The sequence below is a fragment of the Phacochoerus africanus genome, chromosome 9 (assembly GCF_016906955.1).
Source record: "Phacochoerus africanus isolate WHEZ1 chromosome 9, ROS_Pafr_v1, whole genome shotgun sequence".
In the NCBI taxonomy this organism is placed as follows: Eukaryota; Metazoa; Chordata; class Mammalia; order Artiodactyla; family Suidae; genus Phacochoerus; species Phacochoerus africanus.
In genome coordinates, this window is record NC_062552.1 from 53210794 (window position 1) to 53230515 (window position 19722).

Sequence of the window (19722 nt, forward strand, 5' to 3'; positions counted from 1 at the left end):
TGGAACTTGTGTGCTCCTTCTGTTCCACACTCTCCTGCACGCTGTCACTTTGGATCTCAGTCAGGTGAGAGAGCAGAACTCACTTTACAGAGGCCACAGAGACAAGTGACACACCCCAGAGGTAGCCCGGTAGAAGCAGCGACGTGGGCCAGACCCAGGTCTCCTGGACCCTGGTCCAGTGTCTTTCCATGAGCCATGCGCTCTTCTCTGACCTTTAGGTGCCAAGGGAAAAAAATCTCATGTCTGTTTAAGAGCACATCATAATTATCCCATCTTGCCGTGTGTCCACAGCAAATGACAGCTTAGAAATGAGTGAATCAGAATTACGTTGATGACTGCGGGAAGTTCCTCTTTCCAAAGGTTCTGGCTTCACAGGGATCTTTCCAAGAGACTGTTGGTTAAAATGCTGTGGGTGCTGCGAGAGGCCAGAGAAATGAGACACATTTTGAGGTCTTCGTGGATGGCTCTTGTGGAGGCAGAGCAGTTTGTTCCAAACAAGCGAGAGGCTTCAAGATGGTCAACAGAGTGCTGGCTGAGAGATCACAGGTCCCTGCCACCCCTTTTCTGAGAAGGAGCAGGCCAGCCAGTGGTTAGAGCAGGTTGAGTGGGACCTGACCAGCCCCTAGGAGGACCGTCCACAGCGGGCAGTTGGTCCCTGTCCCGCCAGCTCTCCATGGATGTCTCTAGACTCAAGCAGCCCACAGACACAGCCTGGATGGTGGTTGACTGATGCCTCACTGGTATGCAGTGCATTTGACAGAAACCATCAAGGAAAGGCTGGGATGTGGTGAATGTGCTGCCCAGAGGCATTTGGACCTGCCCATTTTTAAAGGACTCCCCTTCTATAGAAAAGATTGCTCTCTGTAGAAATCGGGGTGCCTTTGGATGAGAGCCAGAGCCAACCACAGAGCATGCCAGGGACCTTATTGTGGGACGTCTGGTGTGGCTGAGTGCGCCTTAGAAGGCAGGCAGCCGGGATGGCATTGAGCAGAGGCTGCCCTTTAAGACAGAGCCGGCCATGGTGCTCTGCTCATCCCGGAAAGTAGCTGCATGCTCTTCAGAAGGCCGGGATTCTTTTACTCACTTGAAACGGCACTGGCTTTTGAAGCACAGATGATTTAAATGAAAAGCTTGCAAATCAACGTCCATATATACTTTTAAGTGACTTGCATGGTTTTAAAGGACCCTGATTTCTGAGTACATGGTTTCTCCCCTAAAGAAATATTACATATTCTGGGGCTGGTGGGGGTGACAGCATGGAGGGGAATCCCATATAGGAATGTGTGTTGTTTTCTCTGTCTTTTTTCATGCTCCTATCTCAAGAATATGGGTTTTTCCAGTTCCGCTTTAAACACCAGCCAGGCAACAGATGACTCTGGTAAGAATTTGGCAGCTGGATGAAACAGTCTAGTGAACTTTGAAGAGTGTGTGTGTGTTAGGAGAGGAAGCAGCAGAGAGATGCAGGAGAAACAACAGAGAGAGGATGTTAATAAAAAATATGTACAGCTACGAGGAGTCTGCAATCATCCAGGTAGTGATGTTGTGTGTTCTGGAATCCATCTTTGAGAAGATCCTGTGGATCTTTTGTCTTGAGTGGAGTTCGTCCAGTGCCCTACTCTCTCTGACAAATGTAGAGCCTTGTGAAGAGTGGCCCCTGGGCCACCGGCCCTAGTGTACCTGGCAGGAGCCCAGAGAAGCCATGGCGGAGCCCAGACGGGGGTGGGGAACGTTTCAGCAGATGATTGACAGGTCTGATGATATGCAACTGTGGGGAATGTGTCACTGTTCTTACCCTGTTGTACCACTTTTCATACAAAGTCCTGACTTTTACATAGGTGTAGCAATGTCTTATGGTGTGACTGACAAGTAGGCATTTCTTGCATCAAATTTAAGACCTGAATGATCTGTATGAGGTGGATAAGTGGACTCTCTGAAGAACACTCTTGTGTTTTGTTTCTTTTTTTCCTTTTTAAAATGCCTTTTTGGTACATAACTAATATATGCTTTTAAAAAAAAAAAAAGAAAGAAACTGCACGTGCGTGAAAAGGAAAAACATCACCTGTTATTACACCATCTGATTATAACCACTGTTAACATTTTGGTATATCTCTTTTCAGACTTTTTTCTATGCAGCTATATTTGTTTTACTACCTTTATCCATGAAATCCAATCATATTATACGTACTGTTTTATAACTTGCTTTTTTCCCTTTTGACACTATATTGTGAATATATTTCTATGCCAGTAAGTATGTAACTGCTTCATTTTTAACATGTATGTAGGTAGCACCTTGGATACTTAAGTTGTTTCCAGTTTTTTTTACTGCCATACTCAATGAGATGATGAATTTTTCAGAATATGAGGATAATTTTCTAAAATTAGACCTGCTGGCTCAAAAGTGTGATGGACAGTACAAGCTCCATCCCCTCCTCTCCCTCCTGGACACTCAGGAGATGCCCCTTTGCAGCCCTTTAAAGTCACTTGGGGCCATGGTACTAATCCTGGCCAAGGAGCTGTAAGCAGAAGTGACATGAGAAACGTCCAGGCCGAGACTGGGATATACCTCTGTGCAGGTCTCCCGTCTCCCTGTCACCTTGCCCCACAGATGGTGACGTCCCAGGGCGGGAGCCGCTGGCCCCTCGCGTCCCTGAGCAACTGTGGAGAGTGTCCCGTCTCCCATCATGACATCCACCTGCACAGACGTGTAGCGTGAAGAAAGGCTCAGCGGTACGTTTTACAGCACTGGGATGTCAGGGTTAATTTGGTCCTGCGGTGTGACTGAAAGAAAGTATGCCTGTTTTGGGGACTTTTAACATCCCTTGCCTCAAATTGCCTTCTAGAAAGACGATACCAAATTATAGTCCCACCAGCAACGTGTGAGAATGTTCGACTCCCTCTCTCACGCTGGGGACTGGAGGCTAATTTTGATAAGCATTTTTTGATTCAAGTGTGACCCTCGCTAGCCAAAATATTTATTAGACTATGTCCTTTTGTCGTTTACCTATTCATCTTCTCTGGCCAGTTTCCTCAGAAAGCGTTTAGCTGTCTCATTGATTTCTAAGTTTTTTTTCTCCCATAAATGTATTTTTTTAAAGTTGCACGTATGATTTTTTTAAAAGTTCATTTAACAAATTTTTAGTCAAATCTATCTTTTCCTTTATGATTGCAACCTTTGCTCTCATGCTTATGCAGATCTTTGCAATTCTGATTCCAAGGTCATACGAATTTTCATCAGTATTTATGATTAAATATATGATCCATGTGGAATTTATTTTCTAAATCACCCCAACCTCATTTATTGGAACATCTATCCTTTCCCTGCTAGGAGGAAATCCCATTCACTGTGTATCCAGCCCTTACACATCGTTAAGCGTATTTCTGAACTTTGCATTGTGGTCTTTTGTGTACAATCTGGCACTGGTACAACATTGTTTGAGATCTCAGATTTAGACTAAATATCCCCATTAACTAAACATCTTAAAAAATGTGGAGTTCCCGTCGTGGCTCAGTGGTTAACGAATCTGACTAGGAACCATGAGGTTGAGGGTTCGATCCTTGGCCTCGCTCAGTGGGTTAAAGATCCGGCGCTGCCGTGAGCTGTGGTGTAGGTCACAGACGCGGCTCAGATCCCACACTGCTGTGGCTCTGGCGTAGGCTGGCGGCTACAGCTCTGATTAGACTTCTAGCCTGGGAACCTCCATATGCCATGGGTATAGCCCTAGAAAAGGCAAAAAGACCAAAAAAAAAAAAAAAAAAGTTCTAGAAGTTCCCATTGTGGCTCAGCAATTGCAAACCCAACTAGTACCCGTGAGGATGAAGGTTTGATCCCTGGCCTCATTCAATTAAGGGGTTAAGGATCTGGCATTGCCTTGAGCTGTGGTGTAGGTTGAAGATGCAGCTTAGATGCCAGCTACACCTGTGGCTGTGGTGTAGGCCAGCAGCTACAGCTCCCATTGGACCCCTAGCCTGGGAACTTCCATATGCCATGCATGCGGCCCTAAAAAACCAAAAAAAAAAAAAAAAAAAAGTCCTAGTCCTTTCCGGATGCTAATATTTCCAAAAGTCATTCAGGATCATTTTGTAACGTTCAGAAGAATTGGAAATAAGGTTGTGTAAAATTTATAGGTTACCATAGAGAGAATTGATGTTACTTTGTAATATTTAACCTTCCATTTCAGTAAATTTATAAAGTATTATGTTCCTCAGTATATTTTTTCTAGTTTAGGTAATTTTTGGTAGTTCTGGTTACTGTGGTAAATGAGCTCTTTTGTCCGTTATGTTTTCTATGTGCTTACTGGTAGTATAAAAGTATAGCACTCCTTGAGTTCCCATCGTGGCTCAGCCGTTAGCCAAACAGACTAGCATCCATGAGGACGGGGGTTCGATCCCTGGGTCGTTCAGTGGGTTAAGGATCCGTTGTTGCCATGAGCTGTGGTGTAGGTCACAGACACGGCTCGGATCTGGCATTGCTGTGGCTGTGGTGTAGGCCAGCAGCTACAGCTCCAATTAGACCCCTAGCCTGGGGACCTCCAATATGCCATGGCTGTGGCTCTAAAGAGACAAAATACAGAAAAAAAAAGTACGACACTCCTTTTTTTTTTTTTTAATGGAAATTAAATCCATTGGTTTTTTCTGATTTAAAATATTAACGAAATACATAATTGTACACATAATGAAAAAACACAGTGAAAAAACTGAAAGTTCCCTGAATTAAAATCCCTTTTGCCCTGAGATAGTCAACAGTTGATGCATAGTCCTCAAAAAAATTTTTTTTCCCTAAATACATTTTTTTCATTTGGACCAAATGGTACCACCCTTCCACTACTCACAGTCTTCACTGGCAATAGATCTGGCCATCTTCCTGTTGGTACATAGAAATCTACCTCACTCTCCTTAACTCTGCATAGAGAGCTGTGTGGTGGTTAGTAAGTGCGTTTAACTTGGCAGTTGGTCCTTTGTTTATTTTGTAACTAGCCAGTTACTGAATTTCCTTTCATTTTAATAGTTTTGTTGTTATTATTAATTCTTCTGCCTTTTTCAGGTGGACAGTAGTTCTGAGCAGTGATGACAACTTTACCTCCATATTTTTAATAATCTGATTTCACTTCCTTATCACCCGGACCAGCACTTTTAGAAAAATGTTAAATAACACGAACATAAATGGTACCGGTATGGTCCATGCTTCTTTATATATATGTATTTTTTACCTGGCGAGAAAATCTCTAGTGTTTCTCCAAAAGTACAAATTTGACTCTTCATATAAAATATTCTTAATATTTGAATTTGTATATTAAGGTTACACCCTTCTCTTTCTAGTTTGCCGAAAGTTTTATCAGTAATAGATGTTGGAATTTTCTTAAATGGCTTTTTTTCCCCACATCTGTCAAGATGATCGAATGAGTTTTCTTTATTATTATTATTATTTTTTTTGTCTTTTGTCTTTTTTGTTGTTGTTGTTGTTGTTGCTATTTCTTGGGCCGTTCCCGCGGCATATGGAGGTTCCCAGGCTAGGGGTCGAATCGGAGCTGTAGCCACCGGCCTACGCCAGAGCCACAGCAATGCGGGATCCGAGCCACGTCTGCAACCTACACCACAGCTCATGGCAATGCCGGATCGTTAACCCACTGAGCAAGGGCAGGGACCGAACCCGCAACCTCATGGTTCCTAGTCGGATTTGTTAACCACTGCGCCACGACGGGAACTCCCGAATGAGTTTTCTTTATCGTGGCTTCACATAACCATTTTAATAGGTTTGCTGGTGTTAAACCATCTCTACATTTTTAGGAAAATCTGGTTTAGTCACAGTATATTATTCTTTCACTGTACATCTTCATTCAGTGTTAACAGTGGTTATTTATGATGGGTTGGTTTCTGGTAGATTTTTATTTTTCATTCTCATCTCTATTTTCTGGTTTTTCTATGGAAATAAAATAAGAGCTTTAAAATAAAATGTTTAAAATAAGAAAAATATTCTGGATTTGATTTGCTCATCATTTTGGGATTTTTCATATGTTAAGGTAGATTGTTGTTTTTTCTGCTCTCTTTGTCAGGTATTGGTGTTGGGTTTGCGTTAACTTCTTAAAAAAAAAAAACTTGGGAAGCTTTCTCTCTTTTTTCTATGCCCTGGAACAGTTTAATATTTAGAAATTTTTGCTCTTTGAAGTTTTTATAACATGTATAAGTCTGTCTGAGTCTAGTGCCTTTTTAGGAAATAATTCTTTGGCATTTTTTTCAGTGTTAATCCTTGCTCATGAGTCTCTTTAAACTTTCTTCCTGGTCTCTAAGTTTTTGGCAGTTTCAATTTCGTCAATAATGATTCTGTTAAGATTTTCAGATTTGCTGGCATGGGGCTGTATTCTCTTTTGCTATTCATAAAGTTGTGTCTTTGCTTTCCCTTTTTATTCTGATCGGTTTTTCAGAATTAGTCTATTTCATTGATTTTTTTCAAAGAACCAACTCTGGGACTGATATCTTAATGTACCGTTTTACCATTTTAGGATTTTTTTGGTTTGCTTTAGTTCTTATTTCTCCCTTTATTATTTTTTCACTTCCTCAAGTCGAATGCCATTTTAACGTGTTTGATAGTAGATAGAGTTATTAGCAATCACCAGGCTATATATATGGCTTTTCTTCTGAATAGGTCTTTATCCATATCCCTTAACTAATTTGTAATTTCAGATTGGACTTTATTTTTTACTGAAGAGTTATTTGAAATTATACTTTTAAATTTCTAGATAGTTCGATACTTTTTGTTGTTGTTGTTTTTAACACTTGTTATAAATTTCTACTTTTACTGTCTTGCCGTCAAAGAGGGTATGGCCTGTACAATTTCTGCATTTTGGAGTTTACTGATGTTTTCTTGGGACCTAATAAATTCTTAATTTTAATCAATATTCCCAGAAAACTGGAAAAGAAGGTATATTCTCAGAAGGGAACAGAATTCAATCTGTATGTATTAATTTGACCTTATTAGTTGCAATATCATGGACCTTTAATTTTTGCTTCCTTGATTCACTGAAGACTAAGGAAAATATGTTAGTCTCCCATTCCCATTGTATTCCTCTCTCTCTTGTTTCTAACAGTTTTTGCTTTATGTATTTCAGTATGGTGTTATTTGGCAAAATATCTTTTTATACTTAAGGGAAAACGATTTTCCTTTAAAGACGTGTATACCTTTGTGGATTTTACCTGAGTTTGTTGTAACAGAGTTGTTTATGTAGAAATACATAGTTCAGTAAAAGTTTGTGTCTGTTTTTAAGTCAATGAAAGTTTTCTTTGTGTCTTAAGATACTTTGGAAACTCAGGATCTCCCTAAGGGTAGGTTGACTTTTCTCCGGGGTAACTCGCTGAGCCAAAGCAAGGATGGCAGTGTGGGTTGAGGCACATAAGCCTTTGGAACAGAATGAGGGTTTGGGGGTATGTCATTTCCAGCTTCTGCCTGGGGGCAGCGTCATGCCTGGTATGCTTTGGGGACACCTGCCCTCCAGCTGGTCACGTTCTGCCTCAATGGGGCTGATTGCAAAGCTTTTCTTTTTTCTTTTTTGTTTTTTTTCCGGTCTTTTGTCTTTTTAGGGCTGCACTGTGGCACATGGAGGTTCCCAGACTAGGGGTTGAATCAGAGCCTACATGACGGCCACAGCAACACTAGATCCAAGCTGCATCTGCAACCTACACCACAGCTCATGGCCTCACTGGATCCTTAACCCACTGAGAGAGGCCAGGGATCAAACCCGAGTCCTCATGGACACGAGTCGGGTTCATTAACCCCTGAGCCATGACGGGAGCTCCTGAAGCTTTTCTTAACCCAGGAGGCACTTTTCTTCTGCAAGGCTGGCCTTCTGAGCAGAAGGCAGCAGGGAATGTATGTTTGTGTTCCTGGCTTTTGGAAGAAAAGCTCATCTCAGAGACTCATTCTCCCGGAAAAGATTTTTCCAGAGCTGTTCTTGCAGGTTATTCGCCTGGCAAAATCTGTGCCAGGCAGAGAACCAGCTTTTCCCGAATATGTGGGGGAGGTGTGACTCTCAGCCCACATCTTCTCAGTTTTCCTTTCGCTCCTGTAGATTTCTGTCTGGAGCCCTTGCTCTGCCAGTCTCATGGAATTTGATCTCAGGCAATCTTGGGCCCCTCTTTTCTCCAGGTGTGAGGTCTAGGAGGGGGAGGGGGGAGATCTCTTGGGAGGTGTCCCCTGTTCCTGCCCCTGCCCTCTCACACCTCTGCCTCTGTGTCACGCTTGCACGCCTGGGATACCAGCATTCCTCAGGTGTTCCCATGCTGCAGAAACCTCCATGAGGCTGTCCTAGGTCCTGACACCCTGTTGGCCACAAAAGTTTGGGGTGGAGGGTGACCTCATGTGAAGGCCCTGCTAGGTAAGCTGGTGCATGTGTGCACGAGCACACACTCCAAGTGGAGTTGATTCTGAGCCACCCATCCCCACTGGCTTTGCAGGCCCTTGCCGTTTGCTTGTTGGGGGGGTCTCTGACCCCGAGCACTGCTCAGACCATTGCCCAGAGGGGCCTCCTTATACCAGTCAGTTCCCATGTTTCACTTTTCCAGGGCATTTGACCTGGACCTTTTGGTTTTTGTTTTTGGCTTTCTGTCTTTAGGGCCATACCCACGGCATATGGACATTCCCAGGCTAGGGGTCCAGTTGGAGCTGCAGCTGCTGGCATATGCCACAGCCACAGCAATGCAGGATCCAAGCCGCATCTGCGACCTACACCACAGCTCAGGGCAACGCCAGATCCTTAACCCACTGAGCGAGGCCAGGGATTGAACTCGCAACCTCATGGTTCCTTGTCAGATTCATTAACCACTGAGTCACCACGGGAACTCCCACAAGAGTTCTTTTTTAAAAAATTTTTATTGTTCTCTTTTTATGGCTGCATCTATGGCATATGGAAGTTCCCGGGCTAGGGGTCAAATTGGAGCTGCATCTGCGGACCCCAGCCACAGCCACACTGGATCTGAGCTGCATCTGCGAACTACACCGAATCCTTAACCCACTGAGCAAGACCAGGGTGGAACCTGCATCCTCACACTGCATCAGGTTCTTAATCCACTGAGCCACATGGGAACTCCATAATCATATGACTTTTTTTTTAGGGCTGCACCCACGGCATATGGAGGTTTCCAGGCTAAGGGTAAAATCGGAACTGTAGCTGCTGGCCTACACCACAACCACAGAAACACAGGATCCGAGCTGAGTCTGCAGTCTACACCACAGCTCATGGCAACACCGGATCCTTAAACCACTGAGCAAGGTCCGGGATCAAACCTGTATTCTCATGGCTGCCAGTTGGGTTTGTTACCGCTGAGACGTGATTGGCACTCCAAATGAGTTCTTTTTTGTATTTTGTATTTTTTTTTTTTTGTCACCCCACATCATATGGAGTTCCCAGGCCAGGGATCAGATCTGAGCCTCCACAGTCACCTAAGTTGCATCTGTGGTAATGTCAGATCCTTAACCGACTGTGCCAGGCTGGGGATCGAACCTACATCCCATGCGCTCAAGATGCCGCAGCATGAACTCCATCACTTGAGTTCTTAAAAGCAGAGGATCTTTCCAGGCTGGGGTCAGAGAGAGATGATGACAGAAGGAGAGTCAGAGAGATGCAACGTGCTGGCTTTGAAGAGACATGAAGGGGCCACAAGGCAAGGAAGGCAGCTTCTACAAATTGGAAAAGGCAAGGAAACAGCTTCCCCCCCAGAGCCGTCAGAAAGGAATGCATCCTTGCCAACACCATGATGTCAGGCCAGTGAGCCCCAAGTCGGACTGCGGACCCATGACACGGTAAGATAATACATTTGAGTTATTAAGCCCCTGCCTTTGTGGTAGTTATGGCAGTAACAGAAAACCAATACATTTCTCATGTGAGTTGAGGCATCTAGGAATTAAGAAGCCCTGCCATGTAAATTCAGTCAACTACATGGTTTCACCTGGTGGATGGTCATTAATCAAAAACCTCTTGATTCTGGTCCCTGCTGCTCCCTGCTTGATTCCCCAATACTAGACAAGGGAACAAATGAAGAAGGAAGTTTGGCCCAGTTCATGGTTTTTCATTCCAAAACAATCCATAGGATGCTTCCAGTTACATTACAGATTGGCTCTCCTAGAATCAGCGTTGGGCAGAGGGCCGTCTCAGGGTTTTAAAACATGTTTGCAGCGCACTGCCCTTATGGCCAGGGCTGGGGACTGGGGAGGGAGCACGATTGACGTCCGAGACGAGGAGCAGTGGGCCTGTAGGAGAATCGGGGACCGTGGAAGGCAGAAAGCTGGATGTTGTGGGGTTGAGATTGAAGGTGGCTGTGGATTTGCTGGGACAGGGTGGCCGAGGACTGGGACATCCCAGGCACTTAGGCTTAAGAGAATGACCCTTTGGGGAAGAGGCAGCGGGTGGGGGGGTGTGGGTACAGCAACCAGGTCTCTGAGGGTTGGTACACTGTGCTGAGGGGCAGGCCTTTCCCTGTGGGGGCCAGAGAGCATCACAGGGGAGGTGAAGGGGGATTGATGGTGGAGAGTTTGAAGCTTCGCAAGAGTTGACAATACTTGTTCCTCCCCTTGGCCCTGGACTCCCTGTGGCCAGAGGCTTAATTCAAGTCTTGGCTGGAAGAAGGGGAAAAGGGGGGAAATGAAGGAGAGAAGTTTCCAGAGAAGGAGAAGCTTCAATGCACTGAGGATAGTTGGGGGAGGAGTTTTAATTGGGAGAACCTGTCCTGAAAAAAGGATCTTTTTTGGAAGGCTTCGCATCTTTGGCAGCCCTTAGAAGCAAATTCTGAGACTCATCCAAGCCTAAATAAGCTGACTGGTGTCTCAAAATGCTAACATCACAATAATTAAAATAAATATACCAAATCGCAAAATAAGCGTAAGAAAGTCCAACAAAGCTCTGATTTTGCCATTTTCAAAAATACAGAGTTCTTTCTAGAGAAAATTGTAGTGCTGAGCTTGGCCTGTCTGTTGGTGGAGGTGGCAGCCTGGGGGCTCAGCTGCTTGACCTGCCTTTGGGATGTGCGACCATGCAGGGAACGTCCCCCTGTGCAGCACCCCTGGGAACCTGCAGAGAGGAAAGGGAGCAGTGGGGACAGAAACCAGTCTCTGGGGACAAAAGCCAGTCCCTGGGCCCAGGGGCAGAGTGAGGACCTTCGTGCAGGGGAGCTGGATTGGGTCAGCATCACTGGAGGTCAGGGAAGGCAGGACCGCCTGGCAGTGGCCACGCTGAAGGTTTTCCAGCCACGCGTGGAGGTCCAGGCTGCAGCTGCTGAAGAAGCACCCATACCCCTCCCAGCTACACCAGCTGAGGCCCCTCAGAGTCAGCGAAGAAGAGGGAAGAGGAAGTAGGAAGGGTTTGGTCTATGACAACTTCTCTTTGGAAACATAGGAGGATGGATTCACCCTGTTCTGGGGAAACCTAGGACTGGCGAGGCAAGAGTGAGGATGATCTGGCCAGTGGGGCTGCTTTGGACAGTTTGAGGAATGGGTAGCCTGCCTTGGATTGGTCTCGTCTCCTTTCCTACTTTTAACACAAAGCAAGGAGAACCAATTTCCAGCCTGAGACTTCAGTTGCTATTCCTCTACCCTGAGTATTTGCTTAAATGAACGTGGAGCTGAAAACTTCAAAAAACTGTCCCAAGGCAGGGACAGCTGTGTTGCCATAGGTTTCATTTCCACATGAGTGACACTGGTGCATTAGAAAGAGTTCTTTATTATGAGTTTGTATAGTGCTTGATACATAAAATACATTTTCATTTAAAATATTTAAAGGCCTGCTTATAAGCAGTTTATTATTAAAATAACATTCACATTTAAACCTTTAAATCTGAGGACACCACTGCACACGCTCGGGAGGCACGGTCAGTAGTGCTGTTTTCCGCAGCAGTGTAAACGTTTTTCAGAATAAGGGAATGAGTCTCGATTATCCATGGTGAGCAGTGACTACCATTTTCTCAGGCCAGCCGTGCCCACTAAGGGTCCTCGGCTGTGTGGAAGGCACAGCCTCTCTCCCTCCATCCCTGACGCTAAGAGCCACAGCGCTAAATAAAGCTGCAGCGTCTCACACCGAGCCCTGCCACACTTTCGGGGTGCCGTGTGGCCAGTCTGCCAGCATTCCGTTGGCACACTTTTCTGGAACAGGCCTGGGGCCCCGGAGGAGGAGGAGGGCTAATGGTCCCAGTCGCTGGGGCCCTGCTCATCCTCCTCCTCCTCCTCCTCCGAGTCGGCGGACACGCGCTTGATTCTCTGGAGCGCCGCCTTGATGCTCCTCTCCAGGTCGCTGGTGGGTTTCCTGCTGGGGCTCAGGCCAAGGTCATGGTGAACCTTCTTCAGCTTGACCCCCTGCCTTATGGCGGCCAGAATGTGCTCGTTGACTGAGGTGTGGGGAGGGGGCAGAGTGGGCGCCTGCACCTTCCGGAGGGGGGCTCTGCCATGCCGTAAGGAGGCCAGCACTTGGTCCATTGAGCCTGAAAAGGAGCCAACAGAGCAAGGAGTCAAGATCATTCTCTCTCCCGGGGATGTCGAGACATTTTTGCATCCCTCAAAGGTGTGAGGTCACCCGTCGGGTAATGCCCTGATTTAAACATATCATCCTCATTCCACTGAACAGGTGCCGTAATTACCAGCTGGAAAGGTGGGCCCGCAGCTCCCTGTTTGAATCCAGGGTCGTTTAATCGCCAATAGTTTACCTCCACCACTTAATTTCCTTTTTGTTTCCTCAAATCCATGGCAACTCACAGGCACACTCAAAAGTCAGTACACCTTGGAGTTCCTGTCGTGGCTCAGCGGCAATGAACCCAAGTAGGATCCATGAGGATGAGGGTTCGATCCCTGGCCTCACTCAGTGGGTTAAGGATCTGGCATTGCTGTGAGCTGTGGTGTAGGTTGCAGATGTGGCTCGGATCCTGCGTTACTGTGGCTGTGGTGTAGGTTGGCAGCTGTAGCTCTGATTCAACCCCTAGCCTGGGAACCTCTATAAGCCTCAGGTGCGGCCCTAAAAGACAAATAAGTCAGTACGCTTTCTGTTGGCATGGCTGTTTTTCAAGACACAGGTGTTGGCATCTTTTCGTGTGACCTTGAAGATAGTTCTCAATACCTGGATGTTAAGTGATCCAAGCCATGGTGCCCTGACACGTCTGCAACTGTCATCCTCCATTTCTCTTCCCACTTAAAGTTTCTGTTTTAATGTACCCACTGTATTTCTCTAACTCCAGTCTTGGATGATTAATCAGTGCTAACTCGTTCTGTGACAGCCAAGGGAGCAGGTTTCCACACATGAAAAGGCTTAAAGTCAAACTTTAATCAGCGGCTCAGTGAGCCTGATTTGCGGGGGGGGGTCTGCACGTCTCTCATATACAGTGTGTTTAATTCCACCTACATTACCCTGAGGTAGGTAACTAACGTGTTCTATTCTTGAGGGTGTGAAATGCTGCCAAAACACAAAGGAGATCAGAGTTTTAAGGCTTGGTGGGGAGAAGCTGTTTTTCACTTTGGCACGTACCCGTGAGGGGGTAGAATCCTTGGCCACCTGCTGGAGACAGGGGTGACTGGCCACTAACAGAGAGAACTCCCGGGTAAGGCTTCCAGGTGAAGAGTCATTTCTGAGTTGGACTGAAAGCCTTTTTTTTTTTTTTTTTTGACTTTTCAGAGGCTGCTCCCAGAGCACATGGAGGTTCCCGCGCTAGGGGTCGAATGGGAGCTATAGCCGCCCATACGCCACAGCCCCGAGCCACGTCTACAACCTACACCACAGCTCACGGCAACACCGGATCCTTAACCCACTGAGCGAGGCCAGGGATCAAACCCGGCAACCTCATGGTTCCTAGTTGCATTCGTTTCCACTGCGCCACGACGGGAACGCCACAAAACACTTTGGATGTTAGGCTGTAACCTGTGTTTACGATTCCCTTCTAGGAATCGTCAGACCAAGTTTCACCATCAGGGACATGTTGTGGTGCTAATTCACAATTCACACTGTCTTACTCTTTCCAGTGAAGTGAGGCAGTGTGTGTGTGAGCTGACCAGGTGCCCCGCAGAGACCTGCCACACCCCATCTCTCAGCTAGGCCCAGGCCCGTGAGCCCTCACTTTATCATTTACACGATGTTTTGCTATAAACCCTGTTGGTCCCTACCTAATAGTGTGGACATTTTCATCTGTTCTAGGTACAGTGAAACCTTGAACTCAGAATAACCAGAATATGCATTAAACAGAACCACAGTTTGGAACCGTTATATAAGTCACATCACCTAGCACAGTCTCCTTGCGTGTTCCAGGTGGAGTTACTCAGGCCTAGTCTTTAGAATAAGTGTAGGAGTTCCCGCCGTGGCTCAGTGGTTAACAAACTGACTAGTATCCATGAGGACATGGGTTCCATCCCTGGTCTCGATCAGTGGGTTAAGGATCCCATGTTGCTGTGGGTGTATGGTAGACCAGCACCTACAGCTCTGATTTTACCCCTAAGCCTGGGAGCTTCCATATGCTGCAGGTGCAGCCATAAAGGGGGGGGGGGGAGAGCAACAGTTTCATTGTGTAAAGGACTCAAAGATGCAACAGTAAGCTTACTTCAAAGCAACACTGAAACATGTTCCAATGGCAGAAATCAGAGTCTTAAGAACCTGAACTATGTCCATTCTTTAACTGCCTCAGAGATCCCAAGTCATGGAACCTTTCAATGTATAGAGATGTTTCTTCAAGATGCATTAGCATTTATCTAAGTCAGATTTAGTTGCTACAACTAAAGAGCAATACTTAAGGGAACAAATACTGGAACATTTTAAGATTGTGGCGAATTCTGGAGATTCTGATTTGAAGAAGACGGCTTCTGAAGCTAGAATGCCTGAACTGCTCAACCACCTGTGGTGAGCAGCAACAGTCCCGTGGATTACCTGGGCAGTTCAAACTGTCTGAGGAACCAGGCAGGCTCTGAGTGGGCGATTCACACACAAGAGGAAGTGGCTGCTCATCACTCACTGAAGTCCTGAAGTGGAAATCCCGATGATTTGCAGGTTGAGAAGAAAAGGGCCGAGCAGGGAGGGGTGGAGGAGGTGGTGGTGGTGGTGGTGGTGGTGGTGGTGGTGGTGGCGGTGGCGGCGGCGGCGGTGGCAGAGGCAAAGGCGATGGAGGCAGTGACAGCTCCCTCACTGGGTTTGAAGTGTGTCTGGTCACTAACTGGGACAAAAATCTGGACAGGGATGTTTCCAGCACAGTCTTGACCCTCTGGGGTTACGTTACTAACTGGGGGCGAGGGAGCCCGTGTGCTTTTCCTAGAGGACGGATGGATTACTGCCGCCATCTGAGAAGATGGTGGGGACGCCTGCTGGGGAAGTCCACCTGCCAGGTGTGGAGCCACAGGTTGTGAGCGAGAGGCCTTGACTGCAGTCCGACCCGGACATCTCTGAAAATGAGAAACTGTCGTGAGAAGCTTGCCACCAATGCAAACCATCGAAACGGTGACGCCTTCTATAAACTCACAGTGCAGTTTCTGTGCATGGGTGGCTCTAATTCACAAAGTGGCCCCTTCTCACTTTTCACAACCACCCTTGCTCCTAAATCTGTATATAAAGGAATAAGCATTCATATCCCTTCAGGTAACATTTTCTCTGTAATAAAGTAAATATATGAAAGGATACATACAGATGAAAATATTCATTTTTTATTTTTGTCTTTCTGTCTTTTTAGGGCTGCACCTGCGGCATGTGGAGGTTCCCAGGCTAGGGGTCCGACTGGAGCTGTAGACGCTGGCCTACACCACAGCTACAGCAATGTGGGATCCAAGCCGCCTCTGTGACCTACACCACAGCTCATGGCAATGCTGGATCCTTAACCCACAGAGCGAGGCCAGGGGTCGAGCTCGAGTCCTCATGGATGCTAGTCGGGTTCGTTAACCGCTGAGCCATAACGGGAATTTCGAAACATTCATATTTTTAGTATGAAAAATCAAACCAAAGTTAGATAGGAAGTTAGTTAAAAAAAAAGATTATAGTCCATTTACTTAAAGTTATTACGCAGTCATCACAATCATTATATATACAAAATATCTATGAAACATCCTTAAAATATTCAGATGACCTAGTGTCAAATGTAAAACCATGTATTTAGATCTGTGAAAGATGCCAGCAGTGTGGATTTCAAAATGACAGTTAAAACCAGAATTATGGGTGTTTCTCTAATTTTTAGGTTTAGAGTAATGGCTCAGTGGTTAACGAACCCGACTAGTATCCTGGAGCGTGAGGGTTCCATCCCTGGCCTCTCTCAGTGGGTTAAGGATCCAGCGTTTGCCTGTGAGCTGTGGTGTAGGTCGAAGATGCAGCTCAGATCCCACATTGCTGTGGCTGTGGTGTAGGCCAGCGGCTACAGCTCCAAATGGACCCCTAGCCTAGGAGCCTCCATATGCTGCAGGTGTGGCCCCTAAAAAAAAAAGACAACATGTGAGTTGCAGAAGTTCTGCTCTCTCAGGTATTATCTGCCTAAAGAAAAACCTAACTTACAAAGAACTAATCTCCATACCTCCATGGACCAAAAAAACTGCAAACTTAAACCAATTTGAGGTCAACTTGCTCCTGTCTGTTGAGCGCTGAGGCAGCCGAGTCTGTCATCTACACACTGTCTCTGTTTGAAGGTCCCTCACTGCTCTGAGCAGCTCAGGGCTCTGGAGCCTGTCTTGCATCCCCTGAATCCCTTCCCCCCAACAGTGACTCCACTGCACTAATTAACCTGGTGACAGCTGACCAAGCACGTCACCATCTACTTCCCCCCTCTGGTGTCCATTGCAGCTCCCCTTCAGTTCACTCTTCCCACTTCCATCACACCCGTGGCCCACACCTGGGACAACTAGAATCTCAGAGGCGGGGCATGAGTATTTTTTAGATGCTCCAGCGGGACTTCTGCTGGACTACCCAGGTTGGAGCATTTCTGCTCTGGCTCTGACATTAGACCAGGCTCTGTATATCCCCAGCTGAGCTGTGCAGCCCTCTGAGAGTTGGTTACTCATCTTTCAAGTAGTGGTGATGACATCTCACAAGGTTGCTTAAGAATTAAGTGAGAACCAGAGTTCCCATCATGGCACAGTGGAAATGAATCCAACTAGGAACCGTTGAGGTTTCGGGTTCCATCCCTGGCCTCGCTTAGTGAGTAAGGATCCAGTGCTGCCGTGAGCTGGGGTGTAGGTCTCAGACATGGCTCGGATCCTGGGTTGCTGTGGCTCTGGCGCAGGCCGGCAGCTGTAGTTCCGATGAGACCCCTAGCCTGGGAACCTCCATATGCTGCGAGTGGGACCCTAAAAAAGCAAAAAAAAAAAAAAAAAAATCAAGTGAGAATGAATGTAAGTGTCTAGCCCAGTGCCCAGTGTACAGCAGTGGTCAGAGTAGAAAGCCTATCAAGGAGTTCCCGTCGTGGCGCAGTGGTTAATGAATCCGACTAGGAAACCATGAGGTTGCGGGTTCAGTCCCTGCCCTTGCTCAGTGGGTTAAGGATCCGGCGTTGCCGTGAGCTGTGGTTGTAGGCTGCAGACACGGCTCGGATCCTGCGTTGCTGTGGCTCTGGCGTAGGCCGGTGGCTACCGCTCCGATTCAACCCCTAGCCTGGGAATCTCCATATGCCGCGGAGTGGCCCAAGAAATAGCAACAACAACAACAACAGACAAAAAGACAAAAAAAGAAAAAGAAAGAAAGCCTATCAGAAGACAAGATGACTCGAGAGGTTCATGATGTATTCACTCCAGTGGCCCCTGATTTTGCTTGCTGGAATCGCACAGCACACCTCCAATGCCTCATCCCAGAATTATCTCTGGGCGGGTGGGGTTGAGTCAGTGTGAAGGTGTGTGTTGAGGGTGTGTGAAGAGAACAGGTCTATGTTTTCATATTCAACAAGTTTAATGTACTTTTATTATTTTTTTTTTGAAGGCCACACGCACGGGCATATGGAGGTTCCAAGGCTGGAGGTTTGAATCGGAGCTGTAGCCACCAGCCTACACCACAGCTCATGGCAACACCAGATCCTTAACCCACTGAGCAAGGCCAGGAATCAAACCCATGTCCTCATGCATACTAGTTGGGTTTGTTACCACTGAGCCACATCGGGAATTCTGTAATTTTTTGTTTTTTACTTACAATAATGGCATTTGGGGAACATTTTATGTTCCAAATTATCTGTTCCTAATCCTTTATACCTTTCTCTTGGCGTGGGTGATCTTCATTTATTTCTCCAGAAAATGGAGGTGAAGTGATTACCTCTGGAACTCACCTCCTTAAAGGCTCTCAATCGTTGGAGTGTCTTCTGGCGTTCTTGATTTATCCATTCTTTTTTCTTTTGCTCCTCTTCTTTTCTGTTGTCTCTTTTCTATGTTTAAGCAAAGATACACTTGTAAATTTCTCCAACGTCTTGAGAAAGAGAGGGACCATAACCTGACCTGCTCCCCACCGGTCTGCGGGGCTGGACTCTAGCATTCCCCCCGGGACGGAGGCTGATGGGCCAGGGGAGTGCAAACTTAAGCCATTGGGTCACGTTATGCAAATAGAAAACATTTTTCTTCAAACCACTCACCCTCTGGACACTGTGATGCTGATGAAAATATTTTATACTTTCTTCAGCCTGTTGCAGTCTCAGTCGCTGATTTTCTTTGCATTGATCCTGGTGGAATAATACAGTTTCATAGATCTGATTTTTTACATGGTTATAAACTGAACACTACAAAGGTTTTTAATGTTAGCATGGGCTACAGCATAAAAGGTTAAAAGAACAAAAAGCACTGCACCTGGGCTCTAGTATAAGGCATTTATTAATAGGCATTAGTGTGGCTCAGTGGGTCCACCTCCTCTCAGTCATGTGATATGGGCTGACGGGCTGCTTACAAGGGTCCCCTGTCCCCAGTCAGGAGAGCTGCAGCTGGCATGTAGTGCTTGCAGAGAGATGAAAACGCAAACCCTCCAACTAAGTGGAAATGAGACGATACACAGGCAGCTCCACATTCTTAAGTGGGATGTGGCCTAAGAATATGTTTCAATGCAGTTTCCTTGTTTGTTTATATGGCCACACTGGTGGCACTGAAAGTTCCCAGGCCAGTGACCTATGCCTCAGCTACAGCAACACCAAATCCTTTTAACCCATTGCGCCTGGCCGGGGATTGAACCTGTGCCTCAGTAGCAACTCTAGCCACTTCAGAGACCTTGCAAGATCTCTAACCAGCTGTGCCACAGCAGGAGTTCCTCAGTACAGTTGTTTCATTTTTATTTTTATTGCTTTTTAGGGCTGCACCCATGGCATATGGAGGTTCCCGGCCTAGGGGTAGAATCAGAGCTACAGCTGCCAGCCTACACCACAGCCACAGCAACGCAGGATCCTAGCCTCATCTGTGACCTATACCACAGCTCATGGCAACATTGGATTCTTAACCCACTGAGCAAGGCCAGGGATCGAACCCACGTCCTTATGGATACTAGTCGGATTCTTTTTCACTGTACCAGAAGGGGAACTTCTCAAAGCAGTTGTGTTAAACACAATTTCCCATGTTCTAAATATTACCATAAACAAATCAACATACAATACCTGAAAAAATTATGTTAAAAACTCTATCACAGTTATGCTTACCCATTTTTAGTATGTTACCGTTTTATATAATCATGGAGTTTCCAAAAATTAAGGAGAAAAACCACTCACCAAATACAAGGATTGAGACGAGCTGAGTATTATCTCTAACATTTTATAATCGACAATTACAATTTAGCATGTATTCAG

The 19722-nt window shown here is 46.2% G+C and overlaps 1 protein-coding gene across 1 annotated transcript in view; it reads right to left on the reverse strand.

Annotated features, from left to right (window-relative positions):
• Window positions 1-11682: 11682 nt before the first annotated feature.
• WHAMM (WASP homolog associated with actin, golgi membranes and microtubules) overlaps window positions 11683-19722 on the reverse strand; it is a 32271-nt gene continuing 24231 nt past the window's right edge. The window contains 5 exon segments of the mRNA XM_047795294.1: window positions 11683-12456; window positions 14877-15126; window positions 15128-15385; window positions 18232-18327; window positions 18532-18618. Coding sequence (XP_047651250.1) covers window positions 12158-12456; window positions 14877-15126; window positions 15128-15385; window positions 18232-18327; window positions 18532-18618 — 990 coding nt within the window. The 3' untranslated portion in view covers window positions 11683-12157.